The following is a 22,435-nucleotide window of genomic DNA, read 5'->3' on the forward strand; positions in this document are numbered from 1 at the left end:
TTTGCACACACCTATCGGCTCCGTGTTGTCTGCAACCAGACTCCCTCCCTCTGTTCTTGAGCAAGTTTAAATTGTAGTTACAATGAGTATCAGGTAACTTGCTTCTAAAAAGCACAGCAATCCTTTCTATAATTGTTGATTTTTAAAATAGTCCTTTTCCCATTTCAATCCAGACTCAAAAGTGTGAAAAATAAAAAGATACGGTCTTTACACTTGTGTGACCTGAGTGTTAACTTGCCACTTAGTGGCCCAGGTCTTGCTGTATTTGGACACAGACTCTCTCTGAATGAGGAGTCACGAATGGTGCTGAACAATGTTCAATTATCTAACTTTATCATGGAGGGGTGGTCATTGATGAAGTGCCAATGACTTTTTTTGTGCCAAGAATAACTTCAACCAGTGAAGAATGACTCCAGTCTTGCGAGAGCTCCATGATGATATGCTAAGTCAATTGCAGCCTTTATGTCAAGGCCAGGTACTCTCCTCTCACCTCTGGAATTCAGCTGTTCTGTTCATTTTTGAACTGTGATGAAATCAGAGAGGTGGCGCTGGAGCCCATTAGCTTCTTTAGCTTGATGTTGGATGTTGTGTACAGTTCTGATCATCATATTATAAATAAGTTCTAGAGACAGGGCAAAAAAAAGAAATCTGATAAAGATGGAACTAGAAGTGTAACATTTTATGCACTCAGGAAATTATTGTCTGGTTTGGTGGTTTTTGCCCTTGAAAAATTACAGCTGAAGAATGGTCGATTGGAGGTATTTAAAACTATGATTTATGTGCTCCCTTTTGTAGGGGAATGCATGAATAGAGCAGCAATATAAGGTAGCAACCAAGAAATCCTTTCATAAATTCTGAAGAAACCTATTTGACCAGAGAGTGTTGAGATTGTAGAAATCATGACTGGTAAATAGTATAGACATGTTGAAAGGGCAGTTAGATCAACATGTGAAGGAGAAGAGGGATAGAGTATTAGCAGATAAATCTAGATGAGAAAGGCTGATTAAATCATATACATAGGCATGAACTGGTTGGGCCAATTGGCCCTATATCATATATAAAGAGACTTCAACTGCATTCCCTATTAGATTTCTAAACCGTTCAACAAGGATTACTCATGTTTCGGGTTGAGTGACCCTTCCTTAGAACACTTCTGAGGACAGGTCATCGATCTGAAACGTTAACTCTGATTTCTCTATGCAGATGCTGCCAGACCTACTGAGCTTTTTCAGAAATTTCTGTTCTTGTTTCTGATTTACAGCATCCGCAGTTGTTTTGGTTTTTATTCTTGTCTACGCTTTTTTCCAAACTGAAGGACTTGCGGCCTTTCCAATATGAAGAATTAACTTCATATTGCACCTGCCCCCTCAATTAGCTTTTTTTGAGCAACAGTGAATTTGTTGGAAATAATGTGTGGGTTTCCTCAGCAAATTTATATTAATCTCATTTAAATTTGTTATTAGGTTTAAGGCTTTCATGCCTTGTTCATGAAATGGAATGACAATTTGCAGTTCTAATTGACATTCAAGAAAACAGTGCCAATTATTTTGAGATATCATTGGGGTTTTTGTCACCTTACATCAGAAAACACATCTTTGATGATTTTGTTCAATTTAACATCAACTATTTCTCTGTTGTTTTTGTTGCAATTCTATTTTAAAAAGCGTGATAAGCAATTTTGGGCTTTACAGGAAATGGTACAATCAAATTGATAGTAGTAATAAGTATCTCTTCAGAACATTATATCATATTTTTCTTACAGGATTTCAGACTAAAGATCTGTTTTTGTTTGTGTTTAGCCACTATTTAAATATTGATGTTTGTGCACACTACTCCAAGTTTGTAACCAGGTTTATAGCAGTAAAGTGGGTGATGCAGCATGTTTGCGTTTTTCCATCTCTGAAGTGAAATGTGAAATTGTGACGCAAATAATCTCCAGTGAAATATGTCTGTGAACATGAAGATTAGCACTTTTCTTGGATTAAAGTTAAAATACCAGAATTATTAAACTGCGTCACAGCACCATACAGCACAAATAGAGACACGTTTGCCAAGTTTTTTGAATGAGCTATCTAATTAGTCCACTTCCTGGCCGCCTTCCCATCATCCTGAAAACTATTCCTCTTCAAATGTGTCTTAACTCCTTTTTGAAAGATACTGTTGACTTTCTCTCAAGCAGTGGATCATCATACCTCGCTGTCCAAATCTGTTTCCTTCTGTCACCTCTGATTTCATTTATTATCTAAAATTTGTGTCCTTGGTTTGCCAGCTCTTCTGTCAGTAGAAATAGTTTCTCCTTACTTCCATCATCAAATTCTCTCATAATATTTTAAATATCTCCAGTAAATCTTCCCTTAATGTTTTTATGGACAAGCGTGAAAGCAATTTGACTAGAGCTTTTCCAATTCTGTTCAATCTGCATTCTTGAAGAAGGATTGGAAAGTTGCCCTTGTCGATGAGTTCTGTAGAAGTTGGGATGAGTGTACCTACACATGAAAGCACTGCACAAGGCTGCTTCTTCCCTGCATTATGGGAAATCTCAGCCAAAGTTGGTAATGATGGATGTGCATATGTTTGGTACAGGGTTTGACCTATAAGTTCAAGGATTGCAGATAATTCCCCTTCAAATGGCTAGTGGTCCAACTATCAACTCTGTCAGCCAAGAATCCCAGTATGGTAAAATGTTGTTTAGCCAACACTGACTCTGACTCTAGTCAGCATCAATTATCCTTTGGTCTGAAGTTTCTTGGTGATAATTGATAAGCACAGGTGTTGCTGGAAGCAAATTAGGAATGGTTAACTACCAATGGTTTGTCCAAATCCGCTGTTATTTGCCAGGGTTACTGCATAAATGATGCTCGGAAATATGGGAAAAGTGACTTGATTTTTGTCATCTTCTGTTGTGTTTTCTGTGTGGGGTTATTGTTTACATCTTCCAGTGGTAAAGTGATTAGTGACTTATCATGTGAGAAATTGAGTCATTATTCTACCAATCCAAGGGATACAGTGATTTACTTGTATTGTTTTTCACTTAAGGTAAACCAGTTCACCTAGGTGGCTCAGTGGTTAGCACTGCTACCTCACAGCTCCAGAGACTCCAGTTCGATTCCACCCTCACATTGCTGCCTGTATGGAGTTTGCACATTCTGCCCCTGACTGCGTGAGTCTCCTCTGGGTGCCCCAGTTTCCTCTCTCAGTCTAAGGATGTGCAGGTTAGGTAGATTAACAATGTTAAATTGCTCATAGTGTCCAGGGTTGTGCAGATGAGTGGATTGGCCATGGGAAATGCAGGGTAATGGGGATAGGGTAGGGGGGTGGGTCTGGGTGGGATACTCTTTGGAGGGCTGGTGTGGATTTGATGGGCCAAATGGCTTGCTTGCACGCTTTAGGGGTTCAATGATTCCATTTACTGCTCATCTTTACATTGGTAGAACAAAGTTGAAACTTTATTGCTGGAACAGCACAGCAGGTCAGGCAGCATCCAGGGAACAGGAGATTCGACGTCGAATCTCCTGTTCCCTGGATGCTGCCTGACCTGCTGTGCTGTTCCAGCAATAAAGTTTCAACTTTGATCTCCAGCATCTGCAGACCTCACTTTCTCCTATTGGTAGAACAAATACAGACTGGGTGACTACTTTGTAGAACATCTCTGTTCAGTCTGCAAACATTGACCCCCAACTTCCAGTTTTAATTCTCCGTCTTTTTCTCACACCAATGTCTCAGCCCTCAGTCTTCTGCAGTGTTCCCATGAAACACATCACAAAACTACAACTCGTGACTGGGCAGTGTAGAACCTTCTGCACATAGCATTGATTTTATCTATTTTATGTTATAGCCTGTTCCCTTTTTTTTTCATTTTTATTTACTGGTTTGCTTCTTCCCTCTTCTGTTTCCTTCACATTGCATTCAGACTTCAGATGAGCTGCCATTCACAGCTTCTTCTGATAGATTATTTTATTACTTTACTCATCCTATTACCATTCTGTTCCAAGTTGCTCAAAACCTATTGCATTTCTTTCTTTGCCCGGTTATGAAGGATTGTCATTGATCTGAAACTTCAACTCATTACTCTCTCTGCAGGTGCTGCCTGTCCTGTTGATTTCCAGCATTTTCTGATCTTGTTTCATATTTTCATCATCTGCAGTATTTTAAATTTTGTATTATGATTCAACTAGCATTGTGGAGCTAAAGTGTTGCATATCTTTGTGGTTGTGTGTTGAAGTGATGTGTTTCATTTTAGATTAGAACATAGACCATTACAGCGCTGTATAGGCCCTTTGATCCTTGATGTTGCACTGACCTGTGAAACCACTCTGAAGCCCATCTAACCTACACTGTTCCATTTTCAACCATATGTCTATCCAATGACCATTTAAATGCCCTTAAAGTTGGCAAGTCTACTACTGTTGCAGGCAGGCTGTCCCACACCCCTACTACTTTGAGTAAAGAAACTACATCTGACATCTGTCCTATATTTATCACCCCTCAACTTAAAGCTATGTCCCCTCATGCTAGCCATCACCAAATGAGGAAAAAGGCTCTCACTATCCACCCTATCTAACCCTCTGATTATCTTATATTGCAGCATCTTCCAGGAGCTGTTAGACACTTGAGCTTAAACATACTCACATGTGAGTAACCTCTTCAACTCTTTATCCCAACACTTTTGGCCTGGGATTAACACTGGCTCTAGAGTGGATAGTTCACTTGCTTTTCCTTCTCAGGAGCACAAATCTATATAGCCATCCTCTGTCAAGGTCCTGCTCCAAGTAAAACTAAAGCCAAAAGTCACTTCTTGAAAGCTAGAAAAAGTTCTCTTAAGCTTAGGAAAAAACAAATCTAGTTCCAGAAAACTCTTACAAACCCCATTATTAATCTCACTGGGTCACAAAACAATCCCAGATAAAAACAAATCCATTAATGGTGAACAACAATACATTCTCCGTAAAGTCAGGCCTCAAAAACAGTTTTAAAAGAAATTACCGTGGCTACAGAAATAGTTACAAGTTAATTATTAACCTTAGATACGCAGAAAACCCACAGATTACGAACTGAAACACCAAAACCCCTAACTTACAATAAATCGTACTCAAAATGCTTATGCACATGTCAGTCACACAGTTTACGTCACGTAAGCATAATCACCTAACCTTCTACTTCTGTCTCAGGAGCATTGCTGATCTTCACCGTTTCCTCAATCCATTTGAAGCGGAAGTTCTCATTCATGCCTTTGTCATCTCCAGTTTAGACTATTCCTACGTCCTCCCAGCAAACATCCTTTTCTCCATCCTCTCTCAACTTCAACTCATCCAAATTGTGCTGCCCTTCTGCTCTCCTTCACTAAGTCCCCTCAGCCATCGATCACCCTTGACCTGGTTGGCCCATTAATAATGTCACCGTTGTGTCCAAATTCTTTCTAACCTCACCCTATCTTCTTTGTAACCACCTTCAGCCCCATTAGCCTCCTCCCTCATTCTTTTCCTTATTGCAACTCTGGCCTATTGTTCCCCCTCATGTTGGCCCCTTCGCAAGTGTGCATTTAGCCAAATAGAATCCCCTCCCTCAAATCCTCCATCTCTTTTCCTACACTTAAATCTACCTCTTCAGTTAAGGCCCTGTTTCTACCTCCTGCTATCTCCATTATTTGATTTACTATCCATATTTTGTGTAGATAAACACAAGTTGTTTTATTGTTTGTCTTGAATGCATAACTGAGGTGGATAATTTGGTTGTTGTGGGAAGGGTGTGGTCTCAAAATGGCAATGTCATCAAAGCTCTTTGGGCCTACATTCTCTGTAGGTGTGGCGAACACTGGCCTGCTAGCTTCTGTGTCTCAGAATTGTCTCCCCAGTCGGCTGCCCCTGATAGGGGCAGATAAAGGAGGAAAAGTCCATGAAACAACTGTTGGCTAATCTAGTGTCTGTAATTTTGAGTTTTCCCACAAGCGTCCTGATTACGCCCTCCATCAACATCACACAAACTGATTATCTGATTATTATCTTAGTGTTTGTGCAAGCTTCCGATAAACAAATTGGTTGTCACATTTTCTGAAGTTTGTGTATTTAAAAAGTAAATTAGATTTATGATGCTTGGTGATCCTGAAAAGTACTTCATAAATGCAAGCCCCTTTGTGTGTGGCTGTTACAAACAGGACTGTTGTGTTTCTGAACTTTGATCCATATGTTTTCAGAAAATCATTTAAAATGGTAGAATTACAATGGGGAACAAAAAAACATCATGGAATGGATCAATCTTACCATTCGCCATGTCTGTAAGAAACATATATATCAGTTTCATTATAGTTCCTCATCTCTTTACTATCGTGACAAAGAGCTGGACTTATGACCCATTAAGGAGGAGAAAGTGAGGACTGCAGATGCTGGGGATCAGAGCTTAAAAATGTGTTGCTGGAAAAGCGCAGCAGGTCAGGCAGCATCAAAGGAGAAGGAGAATCGACGTTTCGGGCATAAGCCCTTCTTCAGGAATGAGGAGGGTGTGCCTAGCAGGCTAAGATAAAAGGTAGGGAGGAGGGACTTGGAGGGGGGGGTGTTGGGAATGCGATAGGTGGAAGGAGGTTAAGGTGAGGGTGATAGGCCGGAGAGGGGGTGGGGACGGAGAGGTCGAGAAGAAGATTGCAGGTCAAGAAGGCTGTGCTGAGTCTGAGGGTTGGGACTGAGAAAAGGTGGGGGGAGGGGAAATGAGGAAGCTGGACAAATCTGTATTCATCCCTTTTTCTGACCCATTAAGTACTGTATAGCTTAGGAATGAAAGATTGCATTCAGTTATTCAGGATTCATCAAAGAAAGCTTGTAGGAGAAACCTTGTCTCATGACCTATTCATGACCACTGTGTATAAAGATGTCATTTACCCATCACGTTTGATATATATTTTCATTACTTGCTTTGTAAAAGAGGTGGTGCACTTGGATAAGTGGATATTGATTGAACATTCAGTATTTGCTGAATAATGTAAAAGTAATGGATGAGTAGCGTGCTGATGAACTGCTGCCTGACTTCCCATTGCTATCAATATATTCCTGCAGGACTTCCTTGCAGGAGTTGTACAGGAGATTTCATGAAGTCGATATCTATTCATGGATGGTGCAAGAATTGATTCTTTAGCAGTCCCATGAGATTACCATAGACCATAAACTGTTGTTGTTTTTCATCGTAATCACTCAAATATGTTTGATCAATGATAGCATATGGCATGTAAATAAAATAACTATGGTATATATCAGTCAAATTGCTTGTTGATTAGCCCTTAATAATGTGGTTGTTCTTCTGTGTAAAGGACTATGCATCATTATTGTTGAAAGTAACAACTATCAGCAAACAAACTGAATAAGGCTCCTCAGTTGCGACACAGAGGGGATATTCTGAAATGATTTCAAGGGAATCACCCAATCTGATGTGTCAGGTAACTAATTGGGTGCTTGAGATTCACTCTCAGAGTTTACAGTCAAAGATTGTGCATTTTACTTTGCTGTTTGAAGCCGTTACGAGACCAGTTACCTGACACAAGAACAGAAATTGCTGCGAAGGACTCCGGGGATCAGGCTGCATCTGCAGAGAAAGCAACAGAGCGAAAGCCTCAAACTGGTGACCCTTTTATCAGAACGAGATGAGATTTAGATGTTTAACAGTTTATCAGTAAGGACAACAGAAGGGAAAGAAAGGATCGGAGGATGTCCATGTGGTGGGAAGTCGGATGTTGGGGTGAAAGGTGGGAGAGATTAAATGTTAAAAGGATTCATGATGTAATAACAACAACTTAGGTGGCACCTTTAAAGTAATAATCATTGTGAGGTGCTTCTTGAGTTTTATAAATCAAAACATTATAGTGAACCCTGTAAGATATTAGGCATATGAGTGAAAATTTGATCAGAGAGATAGATTTTATTGAGTATCTTAAACGAAAAAAGTGAGGTAGAAAGGGTATTCCAGAGGTTGAGGCCAAGGAATCTGAAGGTGTTGCTGTTAAAATTGGTGATATTTGTAAGGTCAGAACGAGAGAAGTGCAGATATCATGGAAGGGTTGTGGGACTACAAGAGATTTCAGAGGTGGGGCTTAAGCTGTGAAGGGATTTGTAAACAAGGAATGGGAGCCAGTGACGGGGGAGAGTGTGTCCTTGTTGGGAATGGGGTCCCAGTGACTGGGAAGAGTGCGCCCTCGTTGGGAATGGGGGTCCAGTGACAAGGGAGAGAGTGTGCCCTCATTGGGAATGGGACCCAGTGATGGGGTGAGAGTGAGCCCTCATTGGGAATGGGGGCCCAATGACGGAGGGAGAGTGAACCCTCATTGGAATGGGGGCCCAGTGACAGGGGGAGAGTGAGCCCTTGTTGGGAATTATGGGTCCAGTGATGGGGTGAGAGTGAGCCCTTATTGGGAATTATGGGTCCAGTGACGAGGGAGAGCAAGTCCTCGTTGGGAGTGCAGGCCCAGTGACAGAGGGAGAGTGAGCCCTTGTTGGGAGTGTGGTTCTAGTTAAGGGGGGAGAGCGTGCCCTCATTGGGAAAGCCCAGTGTGGAACAACTGCAGTCCCATGGCTTTAGAAGTTCTGCAATGTTGAACTTTTAACTGTATTTCTTTATTTTTCTATTTTATACTTAGAAGAACTGTAATGTTGAATTTTTAACTTTACTTTTCTATTTTATACCTAGGTGCCTTTGTACCTAAGATGGCACTGGGAGTGGCGGCTTTGTACATTTTCAGCTGCACTCCTGTACTTGAGTACACATGACAATAAATCTAATTCTAGTTCTAATGAGGAAAATCATAAATTGGTGGAAATATCCAACAGCTCAGACAGCATCTGTGGTGAGCGAAGTGGGGATGTATCTCAGTTTGAGGACATTTCGTTGGAGATTGTGTTGAAATCCATTTCCTGTTTATCCAGAGAAGACAGCAATCTGTGAAAACTAAGGTCCAGAACGCATTCAGTCCAAGAGATGCTAGTGGGAAGGAGTTGTGCAATTGGATGTCTATGTGCTGTTGAACTTCTAGCAATTAGGAAGTAACTTTATGCATTGTAGTAAGGACCTAAAGAAAGTCCTGGGAAGTTGCAAAAGTGGGAAGGTTGCGAGCTTGGAGTTGGGGAAAGTCATGAAGGACTCCATAGAAGTCTGCAAGCATTAATTCTTAAATATAGTTAAAGAGTGCGACTTAAAAACCCAAACAGTATTTACCTCATACAACTGAGCAAGATTAAAACCCAGAGCCCATTTCTATCTCTGTGAAGCTAGATGTTGATCAAGAGCTAGAGTTAGCAGGTGACTGAGTACTGGAATATGTTTTTGGAGTCCAGGGCAGCAAAGACCTAGGCCAAGAGGTGATCATTGATCATCCACATCAGGAGCTGTTTTTGAGGCCGGACTTGACAAAATGGCTGTTGGGAAGGAGTTCCAAGCGAGATTAACAAAAGTGAAAAATTGTGATCCCTGGTGAACTTTAATGAGATTTAATAATCCATCAGTGACATCTGGGAGAATTGCTGAGATTTATGTGGGATCTGTCTTAATTATATTTGTTATTTATTGCAAGCTATGAGGTGGTTGATCACAATCGAATAACCATAATTACCACATAAATTCTGGGTGTTAAAAATAAGCTGTGCATGTACTGTAGACTGTATTCCTGTTCTAATGTTGTATAATAAACGTGGAATCTTGCAGTTCATTCAGTTGTCTTAGTAAGCTCGCTTATCTTTTGTCTACTTTCAAAGTAAATTCCCTGACCAGATCGTAATTTGGTTGTCTTGTGCTCAATCAACAAGATCTAATGAGTCAATCACCTGAGGATTTAATTGGATATGAGCAATGTGGCTGGTTTGGAAGCTTTGAACGGGGCTACGGAGCCTAAAGCTTACAGTTTGATCTTTAAGGAGTGGAGGTAGAGAAGTCTTCAATACTGGAAGGGTAGTAAATGTTTAAACTGTCTTCTGCAAGTGACAGTTGAATCAATTGTTACTTTTAAATCTAAGATTGGAGATATTTATTAATCAGAACTGCAAAGGGCTTTGGAGCAAAAGTGTGTATCTGGAGTAGGGTCACAGACAAACGTGACCGAAAACTGCTTGAGAGGCTAAATGACCTACTCCTGCTCCCATAAAACAGTAGCAGAGTATTAAAATGGCAAAAATATATTTTCAAAGTGGAATTACTGCTTCTCTGTAATATTCTGTAAAAGCACCTCTTTTGAGGTCTAATTAAGTTAAATTGTTTGCATGCTGAAATGTGAAATAAGAATAGATTCTGTTGGAAATGCGTAGCTGTTAAATCAAAACCTGAAAGATGCGAGGCTGGTTAATGCTTTTGAGAAAATCCTCCATCATCGGCAAGCTGATTTTGCAAGTTCTGATCTAATGTGAACCTAACAATCTTGTTCAGATAACAACTAACCTGATATGCAGGTCCAGCATTTCTAATACCGTTCTATATGTGTCATAGTAACATTTGATGCCTTTTTCTGGAGGATTGTAAAGAATTGCAGCTTTTCCCATTGTTGGCATCATCTGTGCATAACCAGCAACATGTATTTACATTGTTCCTTTAATAATGTATTACAACATCCCAAGACATTTCACTGGAACGTTATCAAACAAAACTGGGCATTGAGTCGCTTGAGCTATTTGGATAATTTGGTCAAAGAGATAGGTTCTTTAAGATTCTCCATAAAACCAGAGAGCAGTTAGATGAAAGGGTTTAGGGGAAGGAATTGACCAAGGAAAGTGGTCATGGTGAAGAAATTGAAATTGGATGTGCGTGAGAGGACAGATTTGAGGGAATGTGATATCAAAAGGTTGTAGAGCTGGAAGAAATTACAGAGCTGGGGAGGATTTGAAAATGTTGTTTAACCAGGATCTTGCGCGACTCACTTGATGGATGAATGGAATCTGATGCAACTTATGATATAGGAAGCCCAATTTTCTAGTTTATATAAAGAAGGTTAGAGGTGGCTGCCAGGAAGTGTTGGAATAATCAAATTCAAATTAACAAAGGCATGGTTGAGTGTTACAGAAACAGGTGCATTGAGGCAGGCTTGGAGGTGAGTGATGTTATAGAGATTGAAATCATTGAATCAAAGTATTGGTATGGCACAGAAGGAGGCCATTTGGCCCATTGTGGCTCATTAAATGTATTATTAGTTTGTGCCAATCTCTTGTTCTCCCGCCCCCCCATATGCGTACACCCTATTTCTATCTGAATAATCATACAGTGCCCTCTTAAATATCCTATTAAGCATTTTGCTGATGGATGTGGATATATAATGAGAAGTTCATCTCTGGTTGACACTGCCTTGTGGACATTAGCTCAGTCTCTGTTGCTGGACAGAATTATGCTCCATTTTATAATGGGCCTCAGCCTAAATCTCAACATGATGCCTTTTTCCATTCTTCATTCTAGCTGTCCTATCATTGTGCTGAGTGAGATGGTTGGTTAGTGCCACGTTAGTAATTTTACTTTGGTGCAGGCGTAAGTTCACTTGGAACTGACTGAGTAATGTGCAGTCACTTCACATGGGGCGTTTGCAGTGAACAGTTCCTTCATCTGGAAAAGGTTTGAACTTAGACTCCAGAGAGAGAGAGCAGTTTTAATGCATGGTTTGTTTTAAGGTATAAATTAATGAAATTATTACTTAGCTTCATTTGGTTAATTACCTTTCTGAATATTTGTATTTTTTCTTTTGTAACTATTTCAATCTATATTAAATAAAATTGATTCTTCGAAATTAGTATAGTTTGCAAGCCAGATTAATCAAGTGTCATAATACAGATCTGTTAGCTATCTCTTTACAATCATAAAATATCTGCGTGACCAACAATATCCAGATTCCCAAATTGTGTGAGATTGTTTTGATTTGAGCAGTATTTTACTTTGTTCTGTTCATTCCACTTACAGTAGTTGCCAGGCCATTAGATTCACTTCTTTTGTGGAAAAAGTGTTATGGTTTGAAGATTACCCTGTCGCACTGATCATTTGTATGTTGTTTCAGAGTTATGCATGGTTTGTTATTTCTTGTGTAAAATGTGGTGCATACCCAATGCTGCTAAGTGTGATAGCAGGGATGAGGACGTTATACTTTTGTGATGAATGAAAGCTTCACACTGCATTTAGTTTTAGTGCTGTATTGCTATTCTTGTTCTTTATTAGTAAATAAAAACCGAATGTCTACTTGTGCTTAAATGTTTTATCCCAAAACATTTCCCTTAAAAATCCCAGTGCATCACATGGTCCAAAGCATCTTATAGTGTGGCAAATGTAGTAATTTTGATGGGCTCTTGAACCTGGATGGAGAAGATTGTTGTTAAGATATAAAATCAAAATGTTGAAAGAAAATCCTCCAAAAGAACAGGAAAATCAACTTCTTTTACTGAAAGGATGAAGTATATAGAGGAAGAGATGTTCAACACAAAGACTGAAAGAACAAGAAAAAGTGGAAAGAAAATTGTTGCTTCAGTTTGTGTATCTTTACAATTATTGATTGTGTACAGCTCCAGGCTAATTGATGTATTGCTTAGATCAAGTCATTTCTTTTGACAGGTTTGTCTGTTTGGGGAAGTCACAAGTGTATCACTCTGTGCAGCTGGGACAATCTATGGGCAGTGACAATCTGTGAAAGAGTTGAATGATGACTGGTGTGTATGCATCATCTGTACTGGCTTGGGCGGTTTGGTAAAAGAAATCCTTTCTTGTCATTGCAGGAACAGAAAAGGTTCGACAAGCACAAGCATGTAAACATCTCCATGTAGTCAATCCAGACTGGTTATGGAGCTCTCTAGAACGATGGGAAAGGGTTGATGAAAAGTTGTTCCCATTGAAAGAAGACTACATCAAAACTCAAAGGTAAGCAACAACAATTTACATTGATGTAGAAAACACATATTACAGTGTTTCATGAAGATGCAGCAAGTCAAAATTGAATACTGGGCCAAAGAAGGGGATGTTAGGAGACTGGTGACTGAAAGTTTGGTCAAAGATCAGTTTGAAGAAAGAGGCAGCGATGGAGATGCGCTATGGTTTGGTTGGATGTGAAATTTTAGTTAGAAGGCAAGGTCACCAATGTTTGGATGAATGCATTCAGTGTGCACAAGATGCCAGAATTGAAGGAAGGTAAATTTTGCAGAGGAGTAGATCTTTACAAACATCACAGATATGTGGGGCCCCAAAACAATTCAAAGATGAAAATTTCAAAATTAGAGTTGCTGGAGGGTCTGAGAACCAGTCTAGGTCACCAAGATCATGAGTGAGCTGAATGTAGTCCATGGCAAGATATGAGCAGTGTGGCTTTGGCTGGTCTGAGTTTCCCCAAAGGGTGGAGGTTGATAGGGCAGCTAGGAGAGCATTGGAATGATCATGTCTGGAGGACTAACACAGAGACAATTGTTTAGGAGTGGGTGGGCTGAAATAGGGGCAAAGGTGGAAAAAAATGCTGTCTTCCTGAGCATGTGTGGTAGGATATGTAATTTGGACTTGAATGAGCTGCCTGGATCATGATTGGCTTGGATCAGTCAGATATGAAGGCCAGAAGGGTGCTGTCCATGGTATTGATTTTAAGACAAAGACTGAAGGTAATAGCTTCTTTCTTCCCAGTGTTGAAAGTAAGAAATGAAAGATTTGCCTTTTATGTTGCTTTACAGTCAATTGTATACTTTTGAAACGGTTGCTGTAGTAACGTGGGAAACGTAACAGCCAGTTCACACTCAGCAAACTCCTAAAAACAGCATTGCAATAATCACTAGTAACCTGATTTAGTGATGCTGAATGAGGGATCAGTAGTGACCAAGGCACCGGGGGTAACTCCCTTACTCTTTGACATGGTTGACTCTTAACTGCCCTCTGAAATGGCCTAACAAACCACTTAGTTTCAGGATTGGTAATAAATGCTGGCCTTGTCAGTGACACTCTCATCCCATGAGTGCATTAAAAAAAGGAATCAGTTTTGATGTTCGCTCATTACCAAGCTGTTTACAAAAAATGCAGAGACTTCAACACGGGCTCAAGTTGGAACCATAAAAATGACAGAATAATAGCCAAGAATATAGAGCAGTCGAAGGTGATGCATCCGTGTATCTCACAGCACCTACAGACAAGCAAAAACTCAAAGACATGAGCAGCTTCTGTGCAGCAGTGCTTAATATTGATTAGATAAAGAGGTAGATATATTTGTCTGGAAAATGTCAGTATTTGTGTTTTAGATGCACAGTGATAACTGTAACGCATACTCCATTCTTACAGAGTCAGAGAGATATACAGCACGGAAACAGACCCTTCAGTTCAACTCGTCCATGCCGACCAGATATCCCAACCCAATCTAGTCCCATCTTCCAGCACCTGGTCCATATCCCTCCAAACCCTTCCTATTCATATACCCATCCAGATGCTTTTTAAATGTTGCAACTGTATCAACCTTCACCACTTCCTCTGGCAGCTCATTCCATACACATACACCCTCTGCGTGAAAACGTTGCCCCTTAGGTCTCTTTTATATCTCACCCTAAACTTATGCCCTCTAGTTCTGGACTCCCCCACCTCAGGGAAGAGATTTTGTCTATTTGTCCTATTCATGCTCCTCGTGATTTTATAAATCTCTATAAGATCACCCCTCACCCTCCAGGGAAAACAGCCCCAGTCTATTCAACATCTCCCTCTAGCTCAAATCCTCCAACCCTTCTAGATCTTTTCTAACCCTTTCAAGTTTTACAATGTCTTTCCATTAGGAAAGAGACCAAAATTGCTCGCAATATTCCAAAAGTAGCCAAACCAATGTCCTGTACAACATGACCTCCTAACTCCTGTACTCAATACTCTGACCGATAAAGGAAAGCATACCAAATGCCCTCTTCACTATCCTATCTACCTGCGGCTCCACTTTCAAGGAGCTCTGAACCTTTATTCCAAGGTCTCTTTGTTCAGCAACACTCCCTAGGACCTTACCATTAAGTGTATAAGTCCTGCTAAGATTTGCTTTCCCAAAATGCAGCACCTCGCATTTATCTAGATTGAACTCCATCTGCCACTTCTCAGCTCATTGGCCCATTTGATCAAGATCCTGTTGTAATCTGAGGTAACCTTCTTTGCTGTCCACTACACCTCCAATTTTGGTGTCATATATTAAAAATAAAGTATAAAACTATCTGTGCCAAGTTTATGTTTGGATGTGTGGTGCATTGGAGCAATTTAGCACCCATCTAATTTTAACAAAAATGTGCAGAGTAGGTCTGGTAGGTCTCCATAACATTTTCTGTTTTTATTTTTGATTGTTAGTATCCACAGTACATATTCTTATACCTGTTGCATTATACGAATTTATCCAAAGAATTTTAATTGAGCACTGAGCCATCAGTGATAAGAGACTTTGATGCATGACAATGTAAGTTTATTAGCCCCTTGAAGAGGGTTGTTGATGTAATTGACACAGGTGAACATAACTGATGAAACGTAGTAAATGTTCCATTTGTATCCGTAATTCTATTTATGGTGCTACTGACCTTTGCAGTTTGGATGAAAATATAGGAAGCGTGATCAGTAAGTTCATGGATGACGCCAAAATTGGTGATATGGTGGCTAGTGAAGAAAGTTTTCCAAGAGTACAAAGGGATCATAAAACGACTGGGCAAATGAACCGAGGAGTAGCAGCTGAAGTTTCTTTTAGATAAATACAAGATGTTGCACTTTGCTAAGACAAACCAGGGCAGGACTTACACAGTTAATAGTAGGGCCCAAAGGAGTGATGTAAAACAGAGACTTAGGGGTTCAAGTACACAGTTCCTTCCAAGTGGCGTCACAGGTAAACAGGAGGTGATGGAGGCATTTGACATGCTTACCTCCATTGATCAGAACATTAAGTGCAGGAGTTGGCACGTCATGTTGTGGATGTAGAGGCAATTGATGAAGCCACTTTTAGAGTACTGCATGCAGTTCTGGTCATTCTGCTACAGGAAGAATGCAGAAAAGATTTACAAGGATGTTACCAGAGCTGACCTTGTAGATGTTTGTAAAATCATGGGGGGTATAGATAAGGTGAATAGCAAAGGTCTTTTCTCTAGGGTCGGGATATTCACAGCTAGAGGGCATAGGTTTAAGGTGGGTGGGGGGGATGACAACAGGGACCTGAGGAGCAACGTTTTTACACAGAGGAAGTGCTAGAGGCAGATACAGTTACAACATTTAAAAGACATTTGGACAGGTACAAGAATAGGAAAGATTTAGAAGGATATAGGACAAACACAGGCAAATGGGACGAGTTGAATTTGGGAAACCTGGTCGACATGGATGAGACAGACCGAAGGGCCTGTTTCCATTCTGTATGGCGCTATGACTATGACTCAACAATGCCATTGGATCTTTTCCATCTTGTTTACCTTGTTTTAACATTTCATCTGCAGGATGGCATTTCCAACACTGCAGCATTCTCTTCGTCCTGCACTGGAATATCAGTATTGCTTTTTGTGCCCAACTCCTGAAGCGAGACTTGAATCCCGAACCTTGTAATTCATAGGCAAGTGTACTACCCAGAGAGCCACATCTCTGCATAGCCGAAATAGTGGCTGCTTCAAAAGTGAAAGTTGAACAAAGTACGATATAGAAGCAGTGGAGGGGCTTCTTTTTCTTTGACCAAAAAGTTATTCCAAGTGTTTTCATTCAGCACACAGTTTCTAGCAATCGTTGACAACTAGTGAACATGCAAATGCCAGAACATATCGACATAAGTCTGTTCTAAAGTTATGCTGCTTTAAGTATACTAAAACCATGTAGTACTTCATATGCATTGGCAGTTGAAATGCTTGTTAGTAGGCCTGCAAATGACACTGTTTTGATGATAATGATGCAGAATTGTTTGACGCAGTGTCAGAGATCTCTAAAAGAGAGGACAGAAATGTTGCAGATCCTTGTTAATAGTCAAAACACGCCTGCTGTTTGCCTTTCATTATTTGATGACTTGTGAGGAATTCTTTGTGTCTTCAGTTGCCTTTGATCACTGTTCACCTGCCTCTTCAAGCTAACTAATACACTCACTACACACCAGTTATGATGTTCAGAATGGAGCGAGAGCTATGATTAATTGGAATAAAGTTTACTGGTTACAGCCCCTGAGACTCAATGGTCTGGAGTTTCTGCCTGTTTATCTTTTAGCACGAAAGTTTCAATGCAAATTGTGTTCACAAATAAATGGTGTTTGCACAACCTCTTTTTTTAAAAAAAAACACAGGTGGTAAAAGAGGCGGTAAAAGAATTTAAATTTTTTTTCAATAAGTTATATTCTACGATGTTGTTTGATTGTGCTGGTTTATCGTGGATTTAGCATTTGTTAATCTGGAAGTCAGTTTGAGCAATAACTTGAATAAAACAGCACTTGTGAATGTCTGATTTATTTATTGCCACATATATCTAGGGAGATACAGTGAAAAGTATTTGGTTGCCACAATCTGGCACCATTTTGAGGTCTAAAAGAAAGTACTTAAATAGAGTTCATCTTCTTTGGCCGGGGTCACAAACATGGCTCCAGGATTTATGCAAGGTCTCGGGGCTTATTGCAGCCAGGACCCCCAGCTCTAACAAAACCTTGGCATCAAATCCAGGAGTCTACACATTGGCCAGGAGTCCCTGCATCAGTAACCGCCACGCTGCTCTGACTTCCTGTGATGCCAGGAAGATGAAGAAAAGATGAAAAGGAGAAAGGAAAAGAAAAGAACGCAGCCAGCCTGGCGCAGACAGGCCTACCATGCTGGAGCTGCCATCTTGAATAGCTGGGTTTGCTGTCCTGTCCGCATCTTTGGGCCCACACTCTCCACTGTGCCACAGGACAGAATCGCGCTCTCCTGCTACAACAGCACATACTCAACAGGCCGAGCTCAATCTCAGCCCCACCAAATCTGAACTCGGATTTCACCAGTTTCCTCATTTCCCCTCCCCCCACCCTGTCTCAGTCAAATCCATCAAATTCAGCACCGCCTTCCTAACCTGAGATCTTCTTCCCGACCTCTCCGCCCCCACCCCAGTCTGACCTATCACCCTCACCTTGACCTCTTTCCACCTATCACATTTCCGACGCCCCTCTCCCAAGTCCCTCCTCCCTACCTTTTATCTTAGCCTGCTGGACAAACGTTCCCCATTCCTGAAGAAGGGCTTATGCCCGAAACGTCGATTCTCTTGTTCCCTGGATGCTGCCTGACCTGCTGCGCTTTTCCAGCAACACATTTCCAGCTCTGATCTCCAGCATCTGCAGACCTCACTTTCTCCTAAAAAGAAAAGAAACAAACAAAGCAGATGTAGGCGAATAAGACCCAGATCAGGGGCTCAAACACATGCTGCTACTCCACCACCATCTTAGATGCCGTAGGTCACTGATTGTTGCCAGTTTGGAAACTACCCTCAATTGGGTATTTGGGTCATAGGGGATTAATGGTAATCTTTCCAGGTTCCATTTTTTCCTCATTTTGATTAAATACTATATAAAGTTAGCTAGGCCACAGCCGGAATGCAGTGTGCAATCTGGTCAACACACGCTAAGAAGTCTGTGTTTGCACTAGAGGAGGATGCAGAAATGATTCACCGGGAATTGAAGTGAGCTATGAAGAGAGACCAGATAGGCTCAGCAGAGAAGGCGGAGGTGAAGTTGGTCAAAGTGATTAAAGCAGTGAGAGGCATAGACAAGGTAGATAGGAAGAAATATTTCCCCTTCTGTAGAGGGGTCACTAACCAGGGGCTGCAGTATTAAGGCAGGAATAGGAGGTTTCTAATAATTTATTCACTTAGTGTGTGGGTAACTGGAACTCACTGCTTAAAGGGGTGGTAGAGGTGGAAAATCTTTAACAACAATATTTAGATGAACACTGGGAACACCATTTCATACACAAGTCTCAGGGCCAATTTCTGGAAAATAGGATTAACATAGATGGAAGTTTGATATTGGGCATGACTCTGTAAGCTGAAGGGCCTCCTTCCATACTGCGAAAACTCTGACTGTTAAGAAGTAAAACCGTGTGAAAGAACTTCACAGAGGCCGGTATCCCATCACTAAGTCACTCTTTATTTACATGTGGAAAGTCCTTGACACTGATCCAGCTCCCTCAGAGCCAGCTCTCAGAATGAATAGGATGCCTGACACTCAGTTGTTATCTGTCAGCCAGAACTTGTTACTTGGACCAGATTAACAGCCCCAGTTAAGGAACTGATATTCTCTGATGGCCACTTGACTGAATTCATCACAATCACTACATCCCACTTTAAAATGAGGACATTGGCCTTTTTTTTTTGTAGCAGCTCCTGGGGCGTTTTAGCACCAGATCCGGTCACTCCATCTCTGCCTCTGATATGGGCAGCGTGTAACATGCAGTAGCTAGCCTCTTGCACCTGAGGCATCTCGGAAGAAATGCCTTCTCTTCAGGCAGCAAATGCATTGAGGAGGTGACATCTGCCATGTCCACCTCAGCTTCAGAGGTCTCTTCAATGCTTGACGGGCTTCCACCAGCTTTTCCGACGGTTCATAGGAGGCAGGCATGTTTTGCTGCCACCCGTCTTGCAGGTTTGCAACTTTCATATGATCCACGTGTTTGTCCAGGATTGTCACACCTACCTGAACCTGATCTGTCATAGGACCTGGCCTCTTACCCATGTAGGGTCATTCCCCTGGTTCCTACAAAAAAACATTGTCCCCTGAAGTAACTGTCTCTCTCGCTTAGCTAAGTCATGTGTCCGACATTGATGTTCCTGATGCTATCTCAAAGACCCCACCCCCTCCCAGTCCAGGAAGAACAGATTTAACCTAGTCCAGCGTCTTCTCCCCATTAACAACTCTGCTGGAGCTTTCCCTGTGGTTGCACAAGGGGTGGTCCGAAAATCAAATGGAAACTGGGACAATTTGGTATCTAGTGAAGCTGTAGGTTGTTTCTTTAATTCTGCCTTCGAAGATTGCAATGCTCTTTAGAACATTGAACATAGAACAATACAGCACAGAACAGGCCCTTCGGCCCACGATGTTGTGCCGAACATTTGTCCTAGCTTAAGCACCCATCCATGTACCTATCCAATTGCCACTTAAAGGTCACCAAAGATTCTGACTCTACCACTCCCACAGGCAGCGCATTCCATGCTCCCACCACTCTCTGGGTAAAGAACCCACCCCTGACATCTCCCCTATACCTTCCACCCTTCACCTTAAATTTATGTCCCCTTGTAACACTCTGTTGTACCCGGGGAAAAAGTTTCTGACTGTCTACTCTATCTATTCCTCTGATCATCTTATAAACCTCTATCAAGTCACCCCTCATCCTTCGCCGTTCCAACGAGAAAAGGCCTAGCACTCTCAACCTATCCTCGTACGACCTATTCTCCATTCCAGGCAACATCCTGGTAAATCTTCTCTGCACCCTCTCCAAAGCTTCCACATCCTTCCTAAAGTGAGGCGACCAGAACTGCACACAGTACTCCAAATGTGGCCTAACCAAAGTCCTGTACAGTTGCAACATCACTTCATGACTCTTGAATTCAATCCCTCTGCTAATGAACGCTAATACACCAAACGCCTTCTTACAAGCTCTATCCACCTGAGTGGCAACTTTCAAAGATCTATGAACATAGACCCCAAGATCCCTCTGTTCCTCCACCTCACTAAGAACCCTACCGTTAACCCTGTATTCCGCATTCTTATTTGTCTTTCCAAAATGGACAACCTCACACTTGGCAGGATTGAACTCCACCTGCCACTCCTCAGCCCAGCTCTGCATCATATCTAAGTCCCTTTGCAGCCGACAACAGCCCTCCTCGCTATCCACAACTCCATCAATCTTCGTATCATCTGCAAATTTACTGACCCACCCTTCGACTCCCTCATCCAAGTCATTAATAAAAATTACAAACAGCAGAGGACCCAGAACTGATCCCTGCGGAACTCCACTTGTAACTGGGCTCCAGGCTGAATATTTACCATCTACCACCACTCTCTGACTTCGACCGGTTAGCCAGTTTTCTATCCAATTGGCCTAATTTCTCTCTATCCCATGCCTCCTGACTTTCCGCATAAGCCTACCATGGGGAACTTATCAAATGCCTTACTAAAATCCATGTATACTACATCCACTGCTCTACCCTCATCCACATGCTTGGTAACCTCCTCAAAGAATTCAATAAGACTTGTAAGGCAAGACCTACCCTTCACAAATCCGTGCTGGCTGTCCCTAATCAAGCAGTGTCTTTCCAGATACTCATAAATCCTATCCCTCAGAACCCTTTCCATTACTTTGCCTACCACCGAAGTAAGACTAACTGGCCTGTAATTCCCGGGGTTATCCCTATTCCCTTTTTTGAACAGGGGCACAACATTCGCCACTCTCCAGTCCCCTGGTACCACCCCCGTTGATAGTGAAGACGAAAAGATCATTGCCAACGGTACTGCAATTTCCTCTCTTGCTTCCCACATAATCCTAGGATATATCCCGTCAGGCCCGGGGGACTTGTCTATCCTCAAGTTGGTCAAAATGTCCAACACATCTTCCTTCCTAACAAGTATCTCCTCTAGCTTACCAGTCCGTTTCACACTTTCCTCTTCAACAATACGGTCCCTCTCGTTCGTAAATACTGAAGAAAAGTACTCATTCAAGACCTCTTCTATCTCTTCCGACTCAATACACAGTCTCCCACTACTGTCCTTGATCGGACCTACCCTCGTTCTCGTCATTCTCTGCCAGATTATTGGGTGATAAATAATGTGGAGCTGTCCTGAATGCCACTTGACTTTCGGAAATACTCCAGGAGGCTGTGTATTGCACAGGACGTTCACAGTTCGTCTATCGTCATCCCTGTGTTTGACGAATGAACTCTTTGCAGGTCCAGCCACTTTGAATGGGCATCCACAATGACTAAGAATGTTGAGCTCACAAAAGGATCTTCATGGTCAACATGTAACTGAGTCCAGGGTTTACCTGCCCATTTCCATAATGTTTGTCCTTGTTGGCACTCTGGACACTACCCCACCAATATGACTGTATTTAATCCTGGCCACCAGATATAACGTCTCACCAATACCTTCATTTTGGAAACCTCTGGATAATCCTGGTGGAGTTTAGCCAGTATCTGGTGGTGACCTTTGCTCGGATCAATCACTCTTGCTCCCCATAATAATATGTCGTTCTCTACTGTGATCTGATTTTCTGGTCCAGAAAGGTTTCAGTTCTGGTTGTGATGACTCTTTGGTTCCCCCATCACCACCAACTGTTTCACTTTTGCCAGAACTGTATCCTTCTGCATCAAAAGTCCAGTATTGTCAGCTGTGACTGGAAGGGCATCCATGAAAATTAGAACCATTATGGACTCATCCAGTGACTGTACCACCAGTGGTGTATCTGTCAACAGGAGACAGCTCAATGCATCCATATTTGTAACTTGGCCTCCCAGACGGTGTTCCAACTCATAATTCTATGCACTTAGTATTAGA

The 22,435-nt window shown here is 41.6% G+C and overlaps 1 protein-coding gene across 4 annotated transcripts in view; it reads left to right on the forward strand.

Moving 5' to 3' along the window:
* ctdp1 (CTD (carboxy-terminal domain, RNA polymerase II, polypeptide A) phosphatase, subunit 1) overlaps positions 1-22,435 on the forward strand; it is a 313,359-nt gene that overhangs the window by 122,043 nt on the left and 168,881 nt on the right. For all 4 annotated transcript variants that reach the window (XR_015756956.1, XM_043688614.2, XM_043688613.2 and 1 more), the window contains exon 9: positions 12,705-12,846. Coding sequence is in view for 3 of the 4 variants with exons in the window: in XM_043688614.2 (XP_043544549.1) it covers positions 12,705-12,846 (142 nt within the window). In the remaining variant the exon portion in view is untranslated. The remainder of the gene's footprint in view (positions 1-12,704; positions 12,847-22,435) is intronic.

Source organism: Chiloscyllium plagiosum, unplaced genomic scaffold (assembly GCF_037043375.1).
Source record: "Chiloscyllium plagiosum isolate Xiang-an unplaced genomic scaffold, Cpla_swu_hap1 HiC_scaffold_4, whole genome shotgun sequence".
In the NCBI taxonomy this organism is placed as follows: domain Eukaryota; kingdom Metazoa; phylum Chordata; class Chondrichthyes; order Orectolobiformes; family Hemiscylliidae; genus Chiloscyllium; species Chiloscyllium plagiosum.